A 26,811-nucleotide genomic window follows, 5' to 3' on the forward strand; every position below is an offset into this window, starting at 1 on the left:
CCAGAGTTCAGTTAAGTCCATCATCAAGAAATGGAAGGAATATGGCACATGTTTAAATCTGTCAATCAGACCGTCCTCACAAACTGAGCGACTGTGCAAGAAGGAGACTAGTGAGAGAGACCACCAAGACACCTGTGACTACTCTGAAGGAGATACAAGCTTCAGCAGCTGAGATGGGAGACTCTGCACACAACAACTGTTGCCGGGGTTCTTCACCAGTCAAAGCTTTAAGAGAGAGTGGCAAAGAGAAAGCCACTGTTGGGGAAAGTTCTTTGCTCTGATGAGACCAAAAAGGTGCTTTGTTGCCATCAAACAAGATGCTATATTCGACAGACACCAAACACTGCACATGACCACAAACTCACCATCCCCACTGTGAAGCATGATGGTGGCAGCATCATGCTGTGGGGATGCTTCTTGGCAGCTGGCTCTGGAAAGCATTAAAAGGTTGAGGGTAAAATTAATGAAGACAATCTTATTCAGCCTCAAGAGAACTGTGGCTTATGATAAGATTTATTTTCGAGCATGCCAATACAGATTCAGCGCTGTGATTGCAGCCAAAGTTGAATCTGCTAAATTTTGACTTAAAGGGAGTTAATATTTATGCAGTCACTTATTTTGCATCACATATTTTTATTTCATTGACAATACTTTGTAGAAATCTGTTTTCACTTTGACAGTAAATTTGTTTTTCTCAAAAAAGCCAAATTATACTGGCCATGATTGATTGATAGAGAAAATTAAAGGGTAAAACACCAACGGGGGTGAAGACATTTTGTAGACACTGTTTATTTTATTGTACTATTGCATTTGAGCACACACATCCATCAGAATTTAAATGATTTGGTTTGTTTTGTAACTGCTCTTCCACCTCTGCTGCAGTTTTTCTAAATGCCATTTGAGGCCTGCTGTAAGAGTGAGTCAAATCCATAGACGCAGACATTTTAATACCAACCATAAACTAAGCCTCGAGCAGGAACAAACATGTTTACAGCATTGTCCAAAATAGCTTTGGTGTTCACAGCTAATGTCCCCATAAGGGAAAAAACTGTTTGTAGAGTAAATTCAAAGTAGTTTTTTGTAATATCTAGTTAAACTGATTTATTTAGGCTAATGTTCACTTACTGTAGCCACTTATGGCTCTAGAAAACTAATGGTAGAGTGCAAAAAGCCAAAATGTAATTCTACATTAACATAATTCATAAAGTGAATTCATTTGAAAAGAACAATCTTAAGAAACTTTCAAGTTATCCTATAACATTGAGTAACATAATACATGTGGAGTCCCATGCGTAAGCGTTTTGGGTCCTCTACAGTTTCTGTTATCACAGGGGAATTATTCTGGATAATGCCTGAACTGGAGGTAAGTCTTGGTCTAATCAACTGCTGTATAGTTACAGAACAAATATGATGAAGGTTTTAACTATTAATGAGTGAAAGGGATGGAGGGTAATGATAATCTCTGTTTTAATGTGTGTAACTCTGTTAATTGTTCTGCTGCCCATCCTGGCTAGCACTCTTGTAAATGAGATCCTTCATCGAGGTTTCCCTATCTCAGAACAAAAATAATGATGAAAGTTTCAAAATGTAATCAGATTAAACTTATAAGGGTTAGGGGTAAGGATTAGGAAACCAAAAGTTAAAAGTTTCAAACCTTACCTGCAAAACCTACAGAAAAAAGAAAAGGTTTAATAAAGCCGAGTAAACAGTCTTCCAACATGAAAAAGGCTCTGTGAAAACCCTCTAACACAGCAAGCATAGCTTACATTGCTAGCTAGTAAGCTATGTAGATAACGGAACTACATAGCTAACTTAGCTATGTAGCTAAAGCTAAGCTCACAAATCAGCTACATAAGCTGCATAGGTATGTTATCTACAAAGTAAGGTTAACATAAGTTATGTCTGCTAAAGCTCACATTAATAAAGCTAATTTATCTATAGATGCGGAACTATGTAGCTAATTTAGCTGAAGCTAAGATCACAAAGCAGCGATGTGGGCTACGAATCTACATTATCTATGCAGCTAAGTTAGCTTTAGCAAATGAAGCTATGCAGCTAACCAAGCTAAAGCTAAGCTCACAAAGCAGTTATGTAAATTACACAGATTATCTATGTAGCTTTAGCTACATTTGCTAAAGTTCAGGTTGCAAGCATATTTATTTACATTGGCTTATGTAGCAATGGTAATAACGTAGCTAGTGTATCTATGTAAGCCTTACCCAAAGATAGCTAAGCTAAAGCAAGTGTCTGTTTGTGTAATTCCTTCTAAAAGAAGTCTTTACATAATTTAATCCTGGATTGGACCCCTGATCTATTCTCTGTTTTATTTATGCTGTTGTTTATGTTGTTTAGTCTGTACTGTTTTCAGTGTAGTTATTTCATGGATGCAACTGACAGACTATTTTCATGAATAAAGTTGAATTTAAAAGGAAAAATCTAAAACTGGAAATACATTGTACCAACAAATTATGACATTTCCTCTCTCAGATGAATAGTCTGTGAAAGTGGTTGTCAGAAATGTATGGTCAGCAGCCAGACCCATCTCGAAAGTTATGGTATTTACTTGACACCACATATCTGTTTCAGAAAACAAGTCCCTTTTATTTCCTCATGTACTCATCCATGGTAGTAGCAAAAAAAACTCCCAGGATTATAACAAAAGACCAGTCAACCCTAAAGCTGCAAAGTAACCTGTTTTGTCCCTGCTTCTCTTAAATTTGGACTCGGTTGTTTTCCCGTGATCTTGCAATCGCCTCGCGAATTCATACTTCTACTGAGATCTTGTGAACTCTTTTCTCCAGCTGTTCAGGGCAGTGATTTGCTGCCCTGGCTTTAGATACAGACCCAGTGGGCGAGGTTGCAATGAAATTTATGGGTTAGATGACATCTTCAACCAACATTTGGTTTTACCTCTTCATCCCATCAGCCTTAGATGACATCCTGTGATAGCGGTCATTCCAGCATTCACCATTTGATCAGCTTTAACCTGCCAACCACCTCACCCACAGGGTCCTGGTGTAGGTCGGTGGGTAGAGCAGGCTCCCATTAGTAGAGGCTTTACTCCTCAAGGCATTGGTTGTGGGATTGACTCCCAGTCTCAGCGCATGTTTTTCACTCCAGAGTTTCATGCTCTCTTCAGCTCTCCTAACAAATAAAGGCAAAATGCCCTAAAATTTTTGCCATTAATGATTCAGTTACAAGTCTGCACGACTGATATAAGCAAGTGTATGAAAAAAAAGTCCTGACTGATTTTCTTGTTAGAGATTAGATATTAGTCTGAATTACTGCATTCCCAGCACAGACTATGACAACAGGACCTTTGTGCTCTGTACAAAATCAACTCATTCTTTTAAAGTTTTTGTTAAAAATGTTCTACACTGTGTTTGCTATCCTTTATACAGGGACCTTGAACTGGCAGGATTTTATATCTCTCCTCTGCACAACGCTGAGCACAAAGCAAAGGCACTTTAGATGACTAAGCTCAGGTATCACACAAAAATTAGTTCATGCTTTTTATGTCTGCTGATACAATAGAGCCTCCCCCAGAAACTCAAAGAAACAAAACGAGGGCTTGTTGCAGCATTTGCTTGGGGCGAAGAGGAAAAAAAATGTCGGGTACATTATATCCTTGAGAATCAGTTTAAGGGAAAGAGCCGCACAAAGACAAGTTACAGCTTCTGCATCACAATTAGTGACTTTACATGCCCTTCTCAGTCAAAGGGAGAGAGGAAGTGTGTTACTAGCAGAGAGAGACAGAGACAGAGTGAATGGAGGTGTGATAGCAGAGGAACCCGCTCTGGTGTGTACGTGTGTGAGAACAATACCAATTAAGTAATTACTTCGAGCATGGATGATCCACAATTATGGGGTGCAAGTTTTCATCAGCATTAGTTTGCAGGTAAATAGAGTGTTTTGTCTGCCATGGGTAATTGCAGATGGAGCACTTGTCCCTACCTATCCTTTCAACATTTCAGCCAGCCTCCAAAGTACAAAAGGCATGCTAGTTAATTGCTATAAATTACACCGCGCTGGCCTGTAGGCGTCTGTGTGTCTGTTAAGAAAAAAAAAGGATGTATCATTTTAAGCCCACTTGGAACCATTAAAGTGTTAAAAAACAAACTTTCTATAAAAGGGTGACAAAAATACATGTGGTGTTAACAAGTGGAGCCTTACAGATGTATTCAAAATGACACATCTTGTTATTTTCACTCTTGGCAGCCTGCTAATGTCTGTCGATAGATGGTGGGTGGTTTGCAGATGCCAAATGAAGGTTTTATGTCTGCAGCAATAGGCAGTTGGTACATTCAGAAGTTATTTATACACCTGACAAAGTGTATTAATCAAATATTATCTGTTAGCAGTGGTAGTAATGCATGTGAGTGTGTCGAAACACTAATACTGATCCATCAATCTGGGCCCACAAGCTGTTGTGCAAATGTAAGCAGTCATTAATTTAAGGCACCTGTTCTAATGTGTTCTGCAAATAAAATCACTGAGGACAAAAACATAATTCAGATTACCAGCTTAATTTTCTTTTTACGTGTGTTTCTTTTAAAGTGCAGATAACTTGGAGGTAAGCCTGCAGTGTACCTCTGCTTTGAATCTATGTAGTAGCTGCGCCATAGCGGCCTACACCGTCTTGACCACTACGTACTTGTGAGCCTGTAGATGGATGTTAGGGTGGTTGATACAAGGCAGAGATGGCAATAGCAGAGCAAAGGGAGAAACAGGAAATCTTGCAGCTTAAATAGATTGCTAAATTTGGAGGATGTCTGTCAGGTGATTGGATAATGATGCATGTCAGGTGTGAAATAAGCAGCTTTGCGCTAGTTTCTGAATCTGCAACACCCTCTGCTTGTTGAAATCATGTGGACTGAAAATAGGGGTATAACGTTGCAGTTGGAGCTGATGAATATTGGGCAGCAGTTGATTTAACTGAAGTTATTGCAAAGAAGAAAAAGGAGGAGATGGCATCTACACTGTTTCCCAAATAAGTATGCATTATACTGTTTCTGTTAACTTTTTTTCCTAAATAGTCTATGTAATTGGCAGTCGAAAGGATCTTTCATTACTCAACAGATGTATTGTAATCTAGTTTTATTCAATTTTTGCAAAACAACCTAAAATGCAGTGTTCCAAATTATGATGCATAACAGATTTTCAAAACAGTAAATAGTTTCTAAAGGATTGAAAACAAATCTGTTGTAATTTTTGCATTAGGAGGTATTTTTTTCTCAAATCAAAGCTGTTTCAATTTAACACATATTTACGGTTCCCTATTAACATAAGGGCTGTCTTTGATATCACCTTAACAACCCTCTCATCCTTTAAACTTGTAAGTCCATGTACAGTAAAGTGTATTTCCTTTGAGGAAGCCAGAATTTCCTCCCAGAGCTGCTTTTCTTAGAGAGCCTGTAAAGTGAAAATAGATCCGTGTTTTGGTTTGTTTTATGGCAGGTCACTGTGTTATGAGCCTCCAGGTCAAATTTCAGTAACTTAAAACTTCTCTAAGTTTATAAAATAAAACTTCAAAATCATGAAAAATGAGGCAGTAAAACCTGCTCCAGGATGGTGTGGCCATGTCTGTTGAATGAGCTGAAGCCACGTCCACTCAGGAGAAATATGATCCTCTCAAATTAAAAAAAAAAAAAAATGCTACAGTCTGAATTGAGGAAAGCAGTCACATCATTAGCCAGTCTCTTGACCTTTTGTTGACCTTAGAAGCAGATACAAAGTCAGTTTGCTGGCTCAGATCTCTTTTATGATTCTTTAAATGATTCATAGACCACTGTGGCTGATAGATTTGACAAATTTACCTCACATGAACATAAAAACAGCATTTAGCTGACTGTTAACTTTCAGTAAAGGCAGTGACATCAGCTAACAACAGACTGTACTGAGATGAACTGCTCTGTGATTTTATATTGTAGTGTTAGAGGGGTGGGGTCATTCCCACTGTGGGCTTGTGACATCATGAGCCCACATATTGGCCTCGCTCACATGAATCTAAGCCAGGAAAGAGGTGAAGAACTTTCTAAAGGTCTCAATCCAAAATTCAGTCACATGTAGATCTCAGTGTTTTCACATGTTTACAGCAACCATATTCCAACAGATCTAGGGTGTTAAGTCAAAAACTTTGGATTTCACTTTCACAGGGTCTTTAAGGTAAACTGTAATCCACCCTCATAGACCTTCCTTTTGTGGATGGTCCACAGGCTCTCAATAGGGTTGAGGGCAGGGATGATGATGATGATAATGATCCCTATAGGCCCATAGGAGCCAAGGCCTCAATGGTATTTTTTTGCAGCACGGGGGTTGTCTTGTGTGAAAATGATTTTACTCCAAAAGTCATGGCTTAGTAAGAGAGGTAACCAAGAACCCGATGGTCACTCTGACTGAGCTCCAGAAGGTGATCCCGTGTGGAGGTGGAACTAAGTTCCAGTTTTCCAGTTCCAGTTCCAGTTTTTTTGCATAGATGTCACACTTAAATGTTTCTGGTCATCAAACAAAATTTAATATCAGACAAAGATAAGTTATGCAGTTTTTAAATTATTTCATTTATGAACGGAAAAAAAGCCATCCAAACCTTCCTGGTCCAATGTGAAAAAGTCATTGCCCCCTAAACATCATAACTGGTCGTTCCACCCTTGGTGTCAAGAACTGCAAGCAAGCATTTGTGACATCACTTTGGAGGAATTTTGGTACACTCTTATTTGCAGAATTGTTTTAGTTCAGCCACAGGGGAAAATTTTCAACTGTGAAGAGCCTGGTCAAGGTCATGCTGCAACACATCAGTCAGATTTAACTCTGGACATTGACTTCACCACCCCAAAACCTTCACTTTGTAATTCAGGCTATTCAGAGGTGGACTTGCTGGTACGTTTCAGATCACTGTCCTGCTGCATAACCCAAGTGCGTTTGAGCTTAAGGTCATGAACTGATGGCCGCAAATTCTCCTTAAGGATTTTCTGGTAGAGAGCAGAATTCATGGTTCCATCAATAATTAGGCTAAGTGGTCCAGGTCCTGAAACAGCAAGCAGCCCCAGACCCTCACTCTACCACCACCATGTTTGACTACTGCCAGATGTAACAGGATGCACACCTTCCAAAAAGTTCAACTGTTGTCTCGTGAGTTGACAGAATATTTTACAAAATGCCTTGGGAATCATCAAGACGAATTATCTATAGGCTCTTGGAGTCATTTTGGTAGGCCTGCCACTCCTGGAAAGAAATGGCTCCAGACTAATAAATGTCAATGACTGTTTCTCATCAATTTCTTTAGATGGTGGTATAATGTGTTGCTTTGTGAGATCTTTTAGCCTGCTTCAATTTGTCAGATAGGTTCTATTTAAGGGATTTCTTGATTCAGCAGGTCCGGCAGTAATCAGGCCTGGGTGTGGCTTGGAGTTGAACTCACCTTCCCAAAAAATGTGGTTAATCACAGTTAATTGATGATTTCACCAGGAGGGACTTTTTCACATAGAGCTAGGTAGGTTTGGATGGCTTTTTTGCCTTGATTAATGAAACCATCACTGCGGATCAATGCAGTGTCTTTTTATGTCCATGAATGAAATTTTCAATCTTATAATTTGGCTATACTTTTGATTATTTTGGTCTCATAGTTATACATTGATCCTCCACTGGGCCAGGGCCTTTGACAGGAATTCTGAGAGAGAGGGCATCAGAGGAGGAAAGATGACTCGTTCTTTCATAAGCTTGATGGATAAACTTGTATCTTGCAATCGTTTGCCTTTGTGTCATCCACCATTTCTTGTACTACCTGTTCCCATCATCCATTGTGCATCCCTTTTTTTGTGTTATTGTTCCTGTTTTCAACCCAGCCTTTCAGCAGCTCCTCTGATTTCTGTCTATTATTGTTTAGCTTTACTGTGTCCTGTTTTTGGTCTGTTAATAAAAAACCCATCTTTTCTGAGTGCACCTCTGAATTCGCACTTGCATCTATTGTGTCACTGATATTCTAACGTTATTTAAGAAGAGACTTGAAATGAGCTCAGCTCAGTATCTATCTTTGTTTATTTTTTAACTACATGAATTTACTTGGGGTAATGAGAATGTTTATTTATGCATCTTAGCTCATTATTGTTTCCAGTCCCTGCACATCATCTTCTCCATCCTAATGATGAGGTGGTTGCGTATAGCTGTGAATGTGCTTTCACATATATTTGTAGCTGAAATCTGTCTGCTTTGGAAAAACTTAATTGGTAAAAGACCATCTAATGGGGAAAGAGTTTGTGTGTTTGCCTGTTTTTCGTCTCCCAAAGCTCCCGGCAGATGGAGGTCTTAACTGCTGGCAAAAGCTTCCTCTAGCTTCAACAAGTAGAAGCACAAAACTCTCAGTCTTACATATCAAAACAGAAGTGTGCTTAAAAATGCAAATGAGACAGAATGTGAATGTTAATTAAAAAGAAGAAGAATTAACTTCTCAGACATTTTTGATCATACACATACTTATAGGCTTATAGATTTTGCACCTTTGTTTTGATTCTCATTAATGTTCAGTAAATCCCTGCGTCTGCACTCAATTAAGGTTTCTGTTTACATCCCATTACCGTTCATTCCCCACATTTTCCCCACAGAGGCAGAGTGCCATATTGATTTAATTTCATTTGATTGCAGCAGCAGTTCATAGGGATTTTTATGGCAACTTTAAAATCACAGGATTGATCAAAGCAGGATAGGAGAAGGAAACAAATACATAATCAGCGTGATGTAACGTTAGACGCAGGTTGGTTTACTGTAGATTGCCTGTGTGTAATTAGTGTGGCTTCTATTGATCTGCTTGCACACACCGACTTGACAGATCAATTCAAAGAAACGAAAGACAGAGAGAGGAGATGGAAGAAGCATCTCCAAGATGGCAGGATATAGATTGGAAAAGTTATCTTCCAGAGGTTGGAGAAGCGTAATCGAGCTTGTGGACAGCAGGGGAGGTTTGGAAGTAGCTGGCTACCGTATCAAAACAAGGCCAGATGTCACACCTTTCCACTGAATCGCTGACAGGTGCCGTGATTTGTGTTTCTTCTTGCCCGTGCATGCCTTTTAGCTGGAGCCTCCATTTTCCCCTTCAGCTAGACTGTCTCTCAGGAGAGCAATGGACGATAACACAAAGCAATCCATTACAGAGGCATACGCTCTATCAGCCCTTAGTATTAATTCAGAAGTAGGGAGAGAAAATGATAATAATTCTCTGGGAGCTGCTGCTGGATCTATAAATAGATGGAAGTGGTACTTCTTTACCGCACCGCTCCTTAACAATCAGACTAGGGTATCTCGGGGGGGGGGGCTCTCTGGGGCCCAGTCAAATGGGGGTCCCATAGAGGTCAGCAAAATCAGGGTCCATTGTAAAGTAAAGCAGTTACAACCAAAGGTTATTTTTTTTACCTGAATATGAAAGCAAACTTTATCCATGTCATAACATATTATCTTAACAAAATGTGAACAACTCTCATTAAACAGAGCTAAAATGGTAAAAAAAAAAAAAAAAAAAAAAAAAATTGGAAAAAAATGTGTTGAAAATGGTAATTGAAAATGGTAAATGAAAGTGTTAAAGGAAAAGTATTGGAAAGAATTTCTAAAGTGGCAAAATGGTTTAAAAGAGGAGAAAATGGACAAAAAGGTGGTGAAAGAGGATTAACAAGTAGCAAAAAATAGCTCTAAGAGGCAAAAATGGGTTAAAAGGGGTAAAAAATTGGCAGAAAGTGGTAAAAAAGAGGTAAGTGGCAAAATCAGGCAGAAAAGGTGTTGGAAAAGGTTTATAAAGTGTGCAAAATGTCTAGAATGGGGCAAAAATTGGGCTGAAAAGGAGGTGAAACAGGATTGAAGAGGAACAAAATGTGGCTCTAAGAGGCAAAAAGGGGTTTAAAGAGGCACAAATTGGCAGAAAATGTGATGCAATAGGATTTAAAAGGAGCTAAAACGGGTAAACAGTGCCAAAATGTGTTCAACGTGGCAAAAATGGGTGAAAAGTGGACAATAGAGGTAAAGAAATAGAAAATTGGATTAACTGAGGCTTAATTAGGCAGCAAATGGTAAAAAATCAATAAAAAGTGGCACGAACAGGCAGAAATAGTGGTTAGGGTTTATAAAGTGGATATAAAAGGAGGTGAAAGAGGACTGTAAAGGAACAAAAGAGGTAAAATAGGTTAACAGAGGCATAAATTGGCAGGAAAATTTGGTGAAATAGGATTTAAAAGGAGCTAAAACGGGTAAACAGTGTCAAAATGTGTTCAACATTGCAAAAATGGCTATAAAGTGGGAAAAAGAATTAATAGAGGCAATGAAATAAGTAGAAAGTAAAAATGAGTTAAAAGTGGCACAAACAGACTGGAAAAAGTGTTAAAGATGGCTTTTAAAGTTGCAAAATGGGACAAAGATGGACAAAAAAGGTGGTGAAAGGATCCGAAAGTAGCAAAAATTGGTATCAAGATGCAAAAACGGGTTTAAAGAGCTAAACATTGGCAGAAAAGGTGATGAAATAGGATTTAAAAGTGGCCAAAATTAGTTGAAGGGCCAAACTGTATAAATGGGGTAAAAATTAGTAAAAAAATGGGAAACTGGATAAACAGAGGTAAAACAAAATAGGCAGAAAGTGGTACAAATGGATTTAAAGTGATACAACAGGCAGGTAGAGTGGTGGGAAGGGTCTGCAAAGTAGCAAAGACGCTAAAACAGGGCAGAGTCGGGTAGAAAATGTGGTGCAATAGGATATAAAAGTGGCAAAAATTGACATTTTAGTGCCAAAATGTGTTCAATGTGTCAAAAATGGGTACAAAAATGGATAATGAATTAACAGAGGGAAAGAAATGGGCAGAAAGTGGTAAAAATTTGTTAAAATGGGGCATTAACAGGCAGAAATGGTGGTGTTTAGGGTTTATAAAGTTACAGAAAGGCTTAAATGGGGCAAAAATGGGCAAAAAGGTTGTGAAATAGGATTTAAAAATGGCAAATATTGGTTGAAAGAGGCAAATTTTTTTTTTGCTCACTTTGAGGTTCCAGTGTTTCAACGCTAAAAGACACACCAATCCTCTTATCATCAGTCTAAATCAATACTCAAAGCAGAGTCAATCAATCACAGAAGGTTGGTGTAAAGCAAATCCAGTGAAAAAGTCTGAAAATCTCCCCTAACGCAGACAATCTCTTTCATCTGAGACAATAGAAGATTGGTTGTTATGCCCCGCAGGAAGAAAATAATGGTCACAGTGTGTACCTCTCTTGAGATAGGAAGGCAAGGAGGTGGAAAGAAATTAATTTGCCTGTACGCTGATTGTGTGCTAAACCAGACTGTAGGAGTGATGTGCTCATTTTTAATAAACAAAAGCAGAAAAGGTTGAAATGTTAATGTGATTTCTGAATTACTGCAAATCAGGGATGTGTGCAGGACCGGCTAAAAAGTAAGAAGAAATGTATATTCCTGGCAGGTTTTCATTCAAACACCCTGGCAAGCTTGAGCATAAGCTCAGTGGGCAACAACATCATTTATTACCAAACAGACCAACTGAGATGGTTGACAGAAAAATCATTGCGCTACACAAACAGAACTGGTGTAGAATGTGTTTTCAGGCTTCAATTCCTTGCGGGTGCAGTGTGAAACAAACATGAAATTATATTATTCATTGCAAACACAACTGTCAGGGTACGCCCGCTAATTCTGAGCAGAGCCGAGGTGGATTTAGTGCTGCAGCATGTGCCATTTTTTTTCTATACATGATTTATTTTTTTTCAAAGCAGGCCCCCGAATGGCAGCCAAAGCGGGGCGAAGTTAACCCGAACATCTGTGGTGTTAACGGAGCTGGTTCAATATTTCAAACTTTATGTTAACTGAAGGTGGTGCAAACACCTGCTGCTGTAAATAAAAACTATAAAGGCCAAATGTTCCGCCACGGGAGGAGAGAAAGAGGAGGAAGGTACACATTGATCGCAGAAGAGAGAAAATGTAACCACGCCATCCATCAATGCTGCCTGCTTGTCATCTGTGGAGTTTGCAGCAAAAACAGCAACCCTTTTTTTGTTGCATTTTCTCTCTGCGGGGATCCCTCTGAGTGAGAGCAAAAATACAAGCAATTCATGGAAGCCTCAGAACCTATTGAAAACACAGCCCCTGATGGGTCCTTAGTCATTCTGCAATGGACCACAGAGGCTCATTCCCATCCTTAAAAACTGGCAGAATCAGGCAATGAACAGAGGTGTGAGATCTGGTGCTGTCAAATGGAATACAAGAAAGGTCAAGCTGTGAAAATGCTTTATCACATGCTTAAATTAGCAATAAAAAGGGTTTCCAACACCCTGTGGCACCAATCGGTTCTAATCCGTCAACGAGCAGCTTAAAAAAACATCCGACCAATGACTAAACATTATGTAACCAGGAGCTAACACTTCTGGCAACATTGCAAGTGCAATAACAGCTCCCTGAAGTGTAACAAGAACAGAAATAAGAAAGAAAATCAGCAGCTATAGGAGACAGAAAAGTCAGTCTTTTACCTGTTTGATACCCAGTCTGTAAGCTACGATGCGGTCCACAGCGTTTGGGTTCATCTGAGTCCACTGCAGTTTGTAGCCGTAGACTCTGGGTCTGTCCTGCCATAGAGGGTTGTAAGTGTCATAGTAGAACTCTGCAGGGTAGGCCTTGCCTGGAGAGAGAGAAGATTGACAGTAATCCTTAGTGCTTAACTTCCCAGATCAGATTAAAATAGAAAAAGTCTCCAAGCTACATAACTTAAGGATTTTTTTATACCTTCAATGTCTTTGTTAGTTTGTTGGAAATGTTGAAAGTGAATGTTGTGGAGGTTTCCTATTTGGCTTTTTCAGATGTGAAAAACACAAATGTCTTACTCAGTACGTTCACATTCACAACTAAGTTGAGCCACAGTTGCAGCAGGTCATTTACTTTGACTCCTGTCCTTGTCCCGGTACACAAGCACTGAGGGGAATCAATTTATTGACGGATGTGTACTGACTCTGCTACAGAAGGTTGTGATATGTCTCTTTCAGTCAGTGTTACTGTCAGACCATCTTCCGGTTCACCTGTACGTCAGATACTAAAAACTCAGCAGACAAGTTCACAAGAAGAAAACTGGTTGTGTCAAACAGTGACAACAAGGACAACTTGACAGTTCTGTGCACTCATACGTAGTCTAATCCGCGTTGATAAAGTCATCCAGCTTTCTTTAAGGCTTTTCCTTATGTTCCACTTTAAGGTTGAAGCCCATTGTGGGAACTGTGCACAAAAATTCTGAGCCATTTGGGGTCTAATTTTGGTACAAAAATGCAACAGTTAATAGAATCCCAACAGCATTATCTAGAGTTGTGAGTCAGACTGGCAGAAATTTGACCAAGAATGATTTCAGCTGGACTAACATGTACTCACATGTACTCAAAGACAGTGGAGGACTCAGGATGTTTTAACATCAGGGACAATAATAACAAAAAAGTACACCAGCAGTATGTGGTGGGGCACCAGCACACTAAAGCTCTAAACATTTATAGTAAAATACTAAGACACCCTAGTTAAGATAAACCACAGAGCACTGAGGAAAGGATTTTGTCAAGTTTTGTGCCCTTAGAGGGGAAGGACAGGGCACCAAAAAGGGACTTAGTCAACTTTTGTTCACTAAGAGGGTCCCAAAGGGGGTACTTTGCCAAAATATGTCTACTTAGAGGGGATCAAAGAAGATTTTTTGTCAAATTTTGTCCACCGCAAGGTACCAAAGAAGGAACTCTGCAAAATGTTGTCCACCAACAGGACTGTAAAAAAGAGACTTTGTCAAATGTTGTCTGCTTAGAGGGCCCAAAAAAAGGGACTTAGTTGAAATGTTGCCCACAAAGAGGGTACCAAAGGAGGGATTTTGTTACAATTTTTCTACTTTGTGGAGCCCCATAGGGCAGTGGTTTTCAAAGTGGTTGTCGGGAGCCCCAAGGGGTCCAAGATACTGAGATGGGATTCCCAGATGCCTTGCAAAAAATACTTTACAAATTATTTCAAATTTTGTATTTTCTCATTTTAATAAAGAAATATATACATAAAATTAGTTAAATGTAAAATAAAAACATGGTCATAAGGTGAGATTTATGCTGAAATCAAAGTAATTTTTAAAACATTATCTAAATGTAAATTTTCACATGGAAATACTTGAATGTGCACAGCTTTGTTCAGCTATGCTCCAGCCACCCTCGGTACAGTGGGGGTCCCTGGTCTTTGGCCATTTTATTTTGAGGGTTGAGTGATTTTATTCTACAATAATCTACACAAAATTTAAGGATGAATACCAGTTCTTCAACACATATTATTGTAATTTGTCCATTCATTTATAAGAGGACAGTATTTTTTCTTTATTTAAAGTAACATTTTGGAGAAATTCAAGTTGTTGTGCTTTGGCACACACAGCACTTTTACAGTGCTGTTACCTCCCTGTAATAGATAACATGCAGTTGGAAAAAATATTGTGAGAAGCAAAAGAACCATGTGCATTGACTAATATTGGTGGATTTTGCTCAAATACAACTGCTAGGGGAGTGCAGATGGTCGAGTCGTTTAAGGCGCTACCCATGTACGCGGGCGGCCCGGGTTCAAATCTGGCCTGTGGCCCTTTACCGCATGTCTCTCCCCACTCTGTTCCCTGTTTCCAAGTCTATCCACTGTCCTTACTCTATCAAATAAAGGCATAAAAAGGCCCAAAAATAAATCTTAAAAAAAAAAAAAAAATACGACTGCTAGAGTGTGCAGCCTGTTATGAAGTATGTCTATTCAGAGGTTGCCATGATGTTCATAGTCTGTGGTTACATTGAAGAGGGGAATGTATGACATCCTAGGTAAGATGGCTTTTTAAGCTAACTTGAAGCTAAAGGAGAGAAGAGGCAACTTTTTGGAGTGAGATGTATTTTATCCATCTGGGGAAAAGTCTGTAGTCCGTTTGGGAAGGGCAGAACCTTTGACAAAAAAAATCTCAGGGGGTGATTAGAACTAAATTTTATCTGTCTCATTCATTGCAGGCTAATCAAAGCAATGGAACATATGATGTCCAAAGCATGCACACCTCCAGAGTGAACTCAAAACTAAGGATGCTCTTAAGCATCTATTTCCCTATTCGGCTAAACACTAATTTAAATTTCGTTTAGCTGACTAGTCTAAAGAGGAGAAAATCCTTAGAAAATGGTCAAATTCCTCACAGTCATTGTGTCAGCGGGTATGATGTGAGCCTGATATACTCTCTACAGAGTGGCTAACCATAGACTGTAGAAAGAGTTGGACAAACCCAGTGTGACGTCAGTCGTCTGCTTACAATAGGCGGGCCAAAACGGCTTTTGAAGCCCATTTGTGGAGGCTTCCATATTGAAACCGTGGTCTCAGCCGAACGTAACGCCCGCCCACTAAGCGCGACTTCCTGTCAGCCTGCTAGCTAGTATTCCGGTTGACAGAAACGGAGCCTCTGCCTGCCGAGCTATCTGTCAATTAAATGAGATGCGCCTATCAGCTTTCATCCTAAATATCAGCCAAACGATCATGGTACAAAAAAAATTCACCCCCCGTACAGTGGGAGCACAATAAGACACTAGCTAATGAGACACGTTTGGTGTTTTGAACCGGGCTGTAAACCAGTTTATTTTGTGTCTCAAAACCGGCTGTTTAACATGTGTGCACATGGAACTTCCGGTTTTCCTGCAGCCAGCCTCAAGCGGACAGTCACGGTATAGCAATTTTTGGCACTTCCGCGTTGGCTTCATTTTTTAGGACCGGAGGTTGCCGCTTGTGGCTAACATTAAAAGCTAGCTCTGCCAGCCTTCGTTCCTCTTTGCAGATTAATATTGTGCTTTGATATGTGGCCTCTTTTCACTTCAGTTGAGTTGAGTTCAACCCTCGACAGCCTACATACCACTTTATTTCCATTTACTACTTAAAAACTGTCATACCCTACTGTTCCTACTATATGCTAACCGCTAAGCTACCACTGAGCTTCTCATATTCACATCCAGTGAGGTGGTATGGGAAAGTTCAAACAGGAAGGCAGTGGCCATTAACTGAAGCTACAGTGGCCTCTAGTGGCAGGATGCTCATTACAGTTTAAAAGAGCATTATAGACCTGGATTTTCAAGCTCCTGTTTATAAAAAATGATGGGTAATTAGTTTAACCGACTTGTAAATCTTGCGCCGGCAAATTTGATAAAATCATTTAACTGTTTAACCACACAAGTCCCTACTCAAAACAGCAGCCCCTATCATTTCTAGCTAAGAGTGGAGTCAGTTGGGGAAACTGCCGAAGCCTGTCCAGAGAAGAGCAAAAACATCTTTTCAGATGATTTCTCAGCGTAGTTCTTTGCTTTTCTTGAAACATAACAAAAATTATCTATTTCTGATAAAAACAGCTGCAATACTATAGCTGAAGCTAAGCTAACTACTACAACAGTCACCATTGTTTAATGGCTTGCAGTAAAACTAAACCCCACCTTGTTATCCTCAAATGACACTCATTGTTTTGTTCATGCTCAGATGAGGCACAACCATAAGAGACTGGAGCTTTGTGATATGGATCTGCCTGATGACAGATCTGGTCAATCCATGGGCTTTGCAAGGTTACTTGCTCTGTCCCAATCTCTTCTCTCCTTCATCTGTCACTGTCTTAGCCTCAGCCATCGTATCAGGCAGTAGCAAAACAGATAACTGGCTTCTTTTTAGCCGAAGGCTGTTGTGTGAACTAGTGCTGTAAAGCTGTGTACACTCCCTACTAGAGAACCACTGCTGGTAAAGTTACATAGTGCTGAAAGCAGATGACTGAGGCTCTCTGTGGTAACAGGACAGATGTCATTCTCCCTGTTTCAACTTGCTGTAGAAATAGAGCAACTTTAAAAATAAAATTTTAATGTAGAAAAGTCATATATTGTTGCTTTAATTTTGCATTGTAATAATATAAAGGTGTATTTGTGTATACTCCACAACTTAAATCACATGTACCTGAAATGGCACTGTCCCTGCAGTGTGACTCTTCAGATCTGTTTTGATATTTATTATATGCAAATACCAATTATTGTTTTAGATTAAATAACACATTGACATTTTTGAAGAGTGAATCATGTAACAGATTTGGAAAATAAAAGCTTATCTTAAAGCATTTGCTTATATTTATATCATTTAAGTCAGAGGGAGGGTAAATGCAAATAGAAGAATAGTATATTTTTAATCTTAAAGTATAACATGTCAGTTCTTACTAATGTAGATTTTATGTGTACTTCAGAAAATCCCTGCTGTTATGTGGTTTATTTTTACACCATGTTTGCATACTTTACTATCTGAGTGCAGATGTAAACTTGTAAATCTTTGATTTGCCTTCATATGGAGTAAGCCAACAAGAGATCTGAATTAGCATGACAAAGATGTACACCATGTTTTATCCTCAGTATCTGCCCTTTGGTCTATTTTTATTCATCCTATATGTTCATCTTTTTCTATGCTATGATTGAATTCTTACTATAGGATCATAAAAGTTTCATGTTACATGATCTGAGGAATAGTGTGTCACTTGTACTGAATCAAAGCCTGTACGCGATAGCAGTATGTCTCTTGAATATCACTACAGGCCGAAGAAAAATGGCAGATCTTACCAAAGATGTCTGTACGCTCAAATCTCCCACTCAGTAAAAATGATTTCATACAGGCAGATTTAGAAACACATTCTCTGAAACCTCTTCTTTAAAAAACCTGGTTTACTTTGTTTGATTCTGTAGAGGATTTATATTTCCACAGCGATCCAGGCGTGAGCTGAATGAGTCGTTCAACGTTTCAGCTTTGCAGTCGCTCTGCAAGCTGATTTCTGACAGCTGAGGTGGGAACAGCAGAAGTCTGTGTTTTAATCAAGAGTTCGACACAAGTCTACAGGACGACCTTCAAGGTAAAGAACAAGAATACAACCTCAGACTAAAGCTTGTTTATTGAAGGGTTAGCAACACCTAAGCAGATGATTTTAATAGCAATGGAAAAGGCAGTAGAAGCATCACTTAAACAACAGCAGCACTGTTATTTGATGCACATGTGTAGCATGTGGTTGATATATTCTGTATCATGCAATGGAAAAAACCTGTCGAATAACTGTGATTTATCACTAATCTATAATGGTGTTACTTTCCTTAACATGTTACTACTGTCCTGGGAATGATCCTACTGGCTTTTAGAGTGTAAAGATCCTTGACCCATTTAGTCAGCTTTGATTTAATGCTACTTTACAACGCCCTGGGGAACAAATCAACAGTGACCCGGGAGTTTAAAAAGGTGATAAGTTCAAATGATTAGATTCATGAATGGCTGATTTACTGAATTATTTATTCATTTTCACTCTTATGAACTGTTTTAACACTATCATAATGCAATCTTTAATCTTTAATGTTCACAAGATTCATTTTCCACTGTTGATGACACAAATGAAGTTCCTTTTCAATAAATAAAGTTCATGCTGCTTCAGGGCAATAACACAAGACTTTATATACTGTTTGTCACACCTCTGAAGCTCCTTTTGAGCAACTTTCAGGTTGAGATAATTTTCCATGTATACAGTAAAAAAAATCTATTTGTTATGTTGTCCTTTGATTGTTTGTCTCTATACTGTATGTCAGCCCTGAGATTGACTGGAGACTAGCCCAGAGTGTATGACATTTCTTCCCCAGTGACAGCTGGGATTAGCTCCACACCCATGACCCCAATGGGGGGCTGGAGTGGTGTGGAAAATTGATGGTTGATATTGTCCTTTTAATGCTGACAGATCTAATTTGTCTTCATTTAGTTAAATGCACAATTTGCAATGAATCTTTGGCATGAAGACATTAAAAAGGCTGTTTTAGCTGCATGCTAAGAATCGGCTCATGTGACACCTACACCCTGGCAGGTGTGACAGGTAGGTATGGGTGCTCAAGTCATAAATCCAGTAAAGTTTTATCACTCCCACAATGCACACATGCTGCCTTTTGCTAAAAAATGCAGCTTGTTCAGTGTGATGTATGAAATTTCTTGAGTCATCTAACTATAAGAAAATAAGAAGTACAGTGCTTATATAAAGTATTCAACCCCTTGGATGTTTTACCCTTTCATTGATTTTATAAATCAGTCATGGTCAATATAATTTGGCTTTATGACCCCTAAAAAAATTACAAAAAGATTCTTTAATGGCACATTTGTAAATCTGCCTATATTAGGGCGTCCTCAAAACTGATTGAGCATGCAAGAAGGAGACTAGTGAGAGAGGCCACCAAGACACTTATGACCGCTTTGAAGGAGTTACAAGCTTCAGCAGCTGAGATGGGAGACACTGCATACAACAACTCTGGCGCAGATTTTTCACCTGTCAAAGCTTTATGGAAGAGTGGCAAAGAGAAAGCCACTGTTGGAGAAAGTTCTTTGGTCTGATGAGACCAAAATTAAACTTTCTGGCCATCAGACAAGACTCTATGTTTGTCAGACACCTGAAGCACGGTGGTAGCAGCATCATGCTGCGGTGATGCTTCTCAGCAGCCGGCCCTGGAAGAGTTTCAAAGGTAGAGGGTAAAATAAATGCAGAGAAATATAGATAAAATCCTGGAGGACAATCCTATTCAGTTTACAGGAGTAGATTTATTTTCCAGCAAGACAATGACCCAAAGCATACAGCGAAAGCTACGCAGAAGTAGTTTAAAGACAGCAACCTGAATGCTCTGGAGTGGCCAAGTCAAAGCCCCGACCTCATTGTGATAGAGAATTTGTGGCTGGACTTGAAAAGGACTGTTCACCCCAGATACCTGTGCAACCTGACAGAGCCTGAGCAATTTTGCTAAAAAGAATGGAGTAAAATTGCAGTGTCCAAATATGCAAGCCTGATTGAGACCTATCCACACAGACTCAGTGCTGTGAGTGCAGCCAAAGGTGCATCTACTAAATACTGACTTGAAGGATGTGAATATTTATGCAGTCACTTGTTTTACATTGCATATTTTTATTAAATAGACATGGCTTTGTAGAAATGTGTTTTCACTTAGTAAAGAGGTTTATTTGTTTGTAAACATTTTTTGGCAAAAAAGCCAATTTCTAATGACCATAATTGATCTATAAATCAATAAAGGGGTAAAACATCAAATACCTGTCCACAGCACTGTATAACTCAAACTGTTTGGACTGGTTAGTATTTGCAGTGATACCAGAGTGGAGAAGATTAGCCTGCTAAAAACAAAACTGGTCACTGGAAGCATGCTCCCATTTAGTTTATTGGAAGGAGAAGGCTTCTTCAAGCTGATGGTGTTTGACGAGACAGATTAAGAGCCACTATTATGGCTAACAACAGCTATGGTAAAGGAAAAGATGGAGGAGGAAAGAGATGCAGAATTGAGTGCTAATTTACTATGTGCCAGTAAAGCGACTGTTACTACCCCCCCTTACTCTCTCACTGGAGTCAACCTTACTGATGGCTGTTTGCCTTAAAGTAGGGTGTTAGTGTCTGTTGTGGAGCCAGCACTAATGGTTGAATATAGTTTGGACTGTTTCGTTCATACTATGGAGCTCTGTGTCCATGTTTTCTCTACATTTATACAGTTTAGGAACAACTAGTAACTTTCAGTTTTATTATTATCTCTTATCATGTCATCCAGAACTGGGATTTGAAGTACTGATGGGCAGCACACCACAGAAAACACAGAGGGCTAGTAGCAAAAAACATGCTCATTAGGTTAATTGGTGACTTTAAATTGGTCGTAGGTGTGAGTCTGGGAATGCCTGGTTTTCTGTCTCTATATGTCAGTCCTGTGATTGACTGGCGACCAGTCCAGGGTGTACCCCACCTCTCGACCAATGACAGCGCCCCCTGCAACCCCCAATGGGATAAGCGGTATAGAAAATGGATAGATGGATGGATTCTGACTGAGTACATGTCCATAAGGTCAAGTGAGTATTGGAGCACTGAAATCACTGAAAAATCCTATCCCTAAAACAGAATCCAGACATGCCCCTTCAGAAGAACTTGCCTGCTTCAGTAGGTCATAAGGAGACTACCCTGTTAATTTCAGGAGCTTTCATTACCATTTAAAAACTCCTCACAGGAGCTTTAAAGTGACAGCATGTGCAACTTTAGCAGAGCTAGAAGTAATGCACTGTTTTGTTGTCACAATGTGCAAGCCTCTTAAGAAAACTGACTTAAAGGAAGTGACGGTTAGAGATTAAAAAAACAGAAGTCTATCTTATCAAGGCTTATTAGCTTCCTGCAGCATCTGTTTTTATTTGAAACTCCTTTAATTTAGTGAGAGCTGATCCACCAGAAAGGGGATATGGTTGAAAGAGGGATTACAAAGGAGAAATTTTCTTTTTGGCTCAACTGACCAAACTTATATTGTTGTCAGAAACAGCTGAGCAAATTAGGAAGCTGTTTATCAAGCTTGTAAGCCAAGAGCAGAAACTGTGGCTCTCTCTGTTGATATTGTATTCTGGTGATAAGGAACTGTATGTTTCTTATTGTCAGTGTATACATGAGGAGAGCAAAACCAACACTGAACTGATCTCAATGGCTTTCATTCTGTGCCTAGAGTCTTAGCATTTTTTCCACAGTGGAGTAGATCCTACTGATGTCAAAAACGATTTAAATACATTATGAGGAATACTGTGGCTAGCTTCTTCATTAGCTTGAATGGGATCATTGAAGATTGTTCTGAGCTGAATAACAAACACACCACAAAGCCTCATAAATACTCACTAATACACCAACTGTGTATTAACGCAAAACAAACACCCAGTTTACTCATTTCAGTCACACAAAAAAACACAGTTTCTACCTAAAGAGCCACATTATTTGGCAGGTTTGATTCTTTTCAGAAAGTTCAATTTAGCAGTAGAGTTATCTGGAGGACATGGTAGTGAAGCTCTAAGGTATAGACAACCAAAGCCGCCAATAAGTAGGGAAAAAGGGGGAGAGCCTTCTGGTGCCCAGCCAAACTGGGGTCCCATAAAGGTCTGCGAAAAGATGATCCATTGTAAAGTTAAGCTGTGATAACCAAATTTATTTTTTTTACAAGAATAATAATCACTCTTATCAAATCAACAGTTAGATTTTTTTTTTAATTTATTTATGCTGTAGTGTATGGACCTCTTCAATATGTATACCCCTTTTCTTAAATCATAATTTTAATGGGTAAAAAGTGGTGGAAATGATCAGAAAAGGAGGTGAAAGAGGATTTTTAAAGAAGCAGACGTTGGTTAAAAGTGGCAAAACATGGTTAAAGAGGTGAAAGCCAGCAGAAACACTGGTGAAAAGGAGTTACAAGTGGCAAAATGGGCATAACATTTGGTGAAATGCAATTAAAATTGATGAAATGGGCATAAAAAGTGGTGAAAAGGGTTCAGCAGTGGCAAAAAAATGAATGAACAGCAGCAACAATAGGCCGGAAGTGGTAAAAATGCATTTAAAATGGTAAAAATGGGTGGAAAAAGGTAATGACAAGGGGTTAAAAGTGACAAAAATTGGCTGAAAGAGCAAAAAAATTGCTGAGATGTGGCAAAATAGGTCAAAAGAGACTGAAATGGGTGGAAATACATGGTGAAATGGGATTTCAAAAGTAGAAAAAAGTGTCAAGAAATGGCTGAACATTTGGTGAAATGCAGTTAAAATTGAAAAACATTGGCATAAAAAGTTGTGAAAAGATGTTAATAATGGCAAAAAATGGGTCAAAAGAGGCAACAACAGGCGGAGAGTGGTAAAAATGGGTTAAATGAGAAAAATGGGCAGAAAAGGAGGTGAAATGTGATTTAAAAAGTAGCTAACATGGGTTAAAAGTGGCAAAAATGTGTTTAAAATGGCAACAATGGCTTGAAAAAAGTGATGAAAAGGAGTAAAGGTGGCAACAATTGGTTCCAAGTAGCTAAAATGGCATGAAAGAGGCAAAAATGGGCCAAATTGATAAGAAGTGACCATTAAGAGTGGCAAAGGAGGTAGAAAAAAGGGTGAAAAGGGTTAAAAATGGCACAAATAAATAATCTAAACATCAGAACCTAATTACATTGTTACAAACTTAACTGGTACTGGTAGAGGTACCTGTTAGCCAGGATGCCATTGATCTAAAACACATGCATTGGTTATCATCAATAAATCACAGCTGTGGAGGGCCCATTCTCTGTGTTTGTCAGGGCCCTGGCCAAGTCTGTGGGCAGGCCTGCAGACAACACATAGCTTTGGCCATTTTGCTTATCTGTTGACATTAAGATAAACACAGAACAACCCTTAACCTTTAAGGTATGTAACATTAGCAGTATTTGGTGCAAGCTTATCTTGAGTACAAATCTACACCTAAGGAAAGAGAACCATTAAACACCACTACCTGGAGCTTGCTTGTACAGACCCTGTCTGTTAAGGTTGGCAGTGCTGTTTGGGCTGTGATGGCCAGGTGGTAAGGTAGATAAGATAAAGAACAACTGTGTGTTAGCATGGTTGGCTGTAAGTGCTAGCATGCAGGAAAGTGGCTCTGGAACACTGGAGATCACTGTTCAGCCCTCTGGAGGTGTTGTGGTACTAAATGAACTAAACAACAGCAAAAGAGGGTTCTAAAATGACAACGCTGAAGAAGTGCTGGCTTTTTGAGGCTGCACAGTTCACTTGTGGGGGTCAATATTAAGGATTTCTTCACTGATGGCTTATCCATTCAGTGGGGCACATATCTTGTGTTTATGTCAAGACACTAAATAGTTTAGTGGGCACAAGTAACACATCGCACTGATCTATTTTTCCTGGGGTCCACAAATGCATTGCATTTACATTGAGTTGCAAAACCAGATGTTTAAATGTATTTAAAATGGAGGTATTTTTTAAAATACTAGGGCCTGATGATATTGCCTAAAATCTATATCCAGTATTTCTTGCCCTTTGTAGAAATGGCATTGTATTGCAGCCTTACAAAATTAAAAGAAGCAATATACCTTAAAGCACATTCAGGTGTCAGGTGTTACAACCATCCTTCTCCCTCAAACAAGCCTGTGATGGCATATCTCTAATTCATCTCTGGGATGAAAAAACATCATCACAGAAAAAATACTTTATAAGTCTCTCTGTGTTCACTTCTTTGTTACTGCACCTGCAGTTTTAAGTTTCATTTCTCTTTTGCTGAGGTGTACCAAGCTGCTACTCAGAACACCACATTTCCTGATTTTAGTGTTCACAGTAACAGCAATCAAGCAATGACAATTACAGACTTACTGTAAGGAACTTGTTGGAAATGATGTATTTAGCACTGATTTAACTTTGCCTTAGCAGACATACCAGTAAACTTACAGATCGACCATCTTTACAGCTGCTTCTCCGACCTTATTAAATACCACAGCCTGCTTCTTTATATCATCATAGACTTGAAACTAACATGTTCTGAGCTAAAACACACCTTTAAATAGTTGTTAGAGTTATTATATGAATTGCTGCAGCAGTTGGCTTAGGACGAACCCAGTCGATCCATTGCAGCTTACAGCTTGTGTAAAAGCTCTAGACAGACTGACAGAGACACTTTGCAAAGTGGGTACACTCACTGCATGTTGCTGTTATTACAGACATCAAATTTGCAGCAGAGAGAACACACATTTTACCTGATTGCTATGCTTTCCAATTATTACAGTGGCACTAATGGGTAACATTTGTTGTGTTACATGGTTGCTGCTGGGTATCTGAGTTAAAAATGCTAAAGACTGGACTCAGACTAAGCTGCTTTCTGTTACACCTCAATCTGCAACACTAGCTAGGCATTGACTATACCCTGTGTGTGCAAAATGTTGCTATATTTTGCAGTATTTATTTTACCCTCTACCTGTACAAGCCTTTGAGGACTAGCTGGCAAGAAGCATCCCCATGGCATGATGCTGCCTCCACTGTGCTTCTCAGTGATGATGGTGTGTTTATGGTGATGTTCAGTGTTTGGTGCTTGCCAAACATAGTGCCTTATCTAGGCAGATTTACACATGTGACATATTCTTTCCATTTCATGAGGAAAGATCTTTTTCACTTAGACAGTTTTCAGAAGTTGTTTTGGTCAAAAAAGCCAAATTATTTTGACTGTATGATCGATTTATAAAATCAATGAAAGGGTAAAACATCCAAGGGACTGAATATTTTTTATAGGCACTGTAGTATGAGCTTTTTTAAAACCAAAAACGGCAATCTGAAAGAAGCAATGCATATCAGGAAGAAAAAATGACACACAAAAAAACAACAAACAAACAGGATAAACACAGCAGATGTTATGATAAACAATGCAGAACATTGCTATGTTGAGGTAAGAGGTGCATCTCAAAAAGTCAAGATTATGAAGGCATCAGTGTTCTCCTTGTTTCAAATGGAAATAGTCTCCCAAAAAAAGTGCCTCTATTGCTCACTGATATGCTAATATGCCTGGAAAACATATTTCCCGACACACACAAACAGAAAAACAAGAATAAACATTGTCTGTGCCTCACTTGGCAGAGTTTGGCTGTATAGAGCCAGCTGTGTTTACAGCACACAGTACATTAAACGTTACATAAGCTGGCCTGGCAGATGCTGCCAGCTTTGTTCATACAATTTATCCTGCACAGTGAGACAGATAGAGATATAAAGAGGTTGTAATTTTCAGTAAAGCAGACAGAAAAATACAAGAATTGCTTGTGTTAATGGATACTTAAATAGGTTGTCTATACCAGTGGTTCTCAACTGGTGGGTTGGGACCAAAAGGGGGTCGCGGAGCAGTTTTCAGTGGGTCGCGACTAGGTGTCTGAAAAAAATCATGGCAAAAGTCCTGAAGTCCTTATTAGTGATGCTTTTTTTTTTTTTTTTTTTACCATTTTTTACTGTGAAATTGGATAAAATTAAATTTTTGATCGATATTTCAATAATGTATCTCTTCTTCTTGCAATAAATGTCTACTTTTGTCATGATAATGAAGTAATTTCACAAGTTCTATGGAAAATTGGCAGAAATTGTCCCTTTTCTTTTTTATATCAGGTGTTCTGGTTCAATCATGCTCCAAACTGATTGATACTCAATTAACCAAACGTGTTGTTGAAAATTTTTAAGAAACTTGGGTCGTGATCTGTTGTAAGACAGACTGGTGGGTCCTGACTGAGGCTGGACCAGTTGAGAACCACTGGTCTAGACTTCTTTCAGAACACATGACAACAGATTGCATTCATAAAAGCACTTTGTGCCTAAAGAAGTCCTGAAGTCAACCAATTCATTAGGCTTAAGTATTTTCTACTATTATTTTTACATCAGTGATGCCTTATTTTTAGCAGAAATATTTCAAAAGCTAAAGTAAATGTCATGAACTTATGAATAAATTGTCATCTTTTATTCCAACATATAGCCTAACTTTTACAGAAAAAGGCCCCTCAGTCCTCATTCATTTTATTTCATGTGGCCCTGAATATCATCTAACCCACTTACACTGCTTGAAACAGATAACCCTGGGTGGGAGACGTCAAACATCAAGTACAGACGGCTTAATTGATTTTTTAAAAAATCCTGTTTATAACAGCAGAACCAATGCAATGACTCACAACAGCTCAGCAAAAAAACCTTCAGGCAAGACATTGACCTTGTTTGCAGACTTTCATTTCATTTTTTAAGGTTTTATGAGCATGTTTTCTTCATCAGTAAAACACTTTGTCCCACCATATGCTGAGCACTGCTATATGGTGTCGTGCTGATGTGCAGTTGTGGCAGAAGCTACACTTGCATATGCATGCACAGCTGGCTTAGACATAGCTAACACCACGGCACGAAGAGCCAACTGACTGTGGGGAAAAGACATTAGAGGCATTAGAAGACTTGGTGGTAATTGCTTGGTTGT

At 39.0% G+C, this 26,811-nt stretch overlaps 1 protein-coding gene across 1 annotated transcript in view; it reads right to left on the reverse strand.

Annotated features, from left to right (window-relative positions):
- The window catches only part of LOC121521302 (MAM domain-containing glycosylphosphatidylinositol anchor protein 2-like), a 326,586-nt gene that overhangs the window by 47,648 nt on the left and 252,127 nt on the right, over positions 1-26,811 (reverse strand). The window contains exon 11 of the mRNA XM_041805191.1: positions 12,499-12,647. Within this exon, the coding sequence (XP_041661125.1) occupies positions 12,499-12,647 (149 nt within the window). The remainder of the gene's footprint in view (positions 1-12,498; positions 12,648-26,811) is intronic.

The sequence above is a fragment of the Cheilinus undulatus genome, linkage group 14, assembly GCF_018320785.1.
Source record: "Cheilinus undulatus linkage group 14, ASM1832078v1, whole genome shotgun sequence".
Lineage (NCBI taxonomy): Eukaryota > Metazoa > Chordata > Actinopteri > Labriformes > Labridae > Cheilinus > Cheilinus undulatus.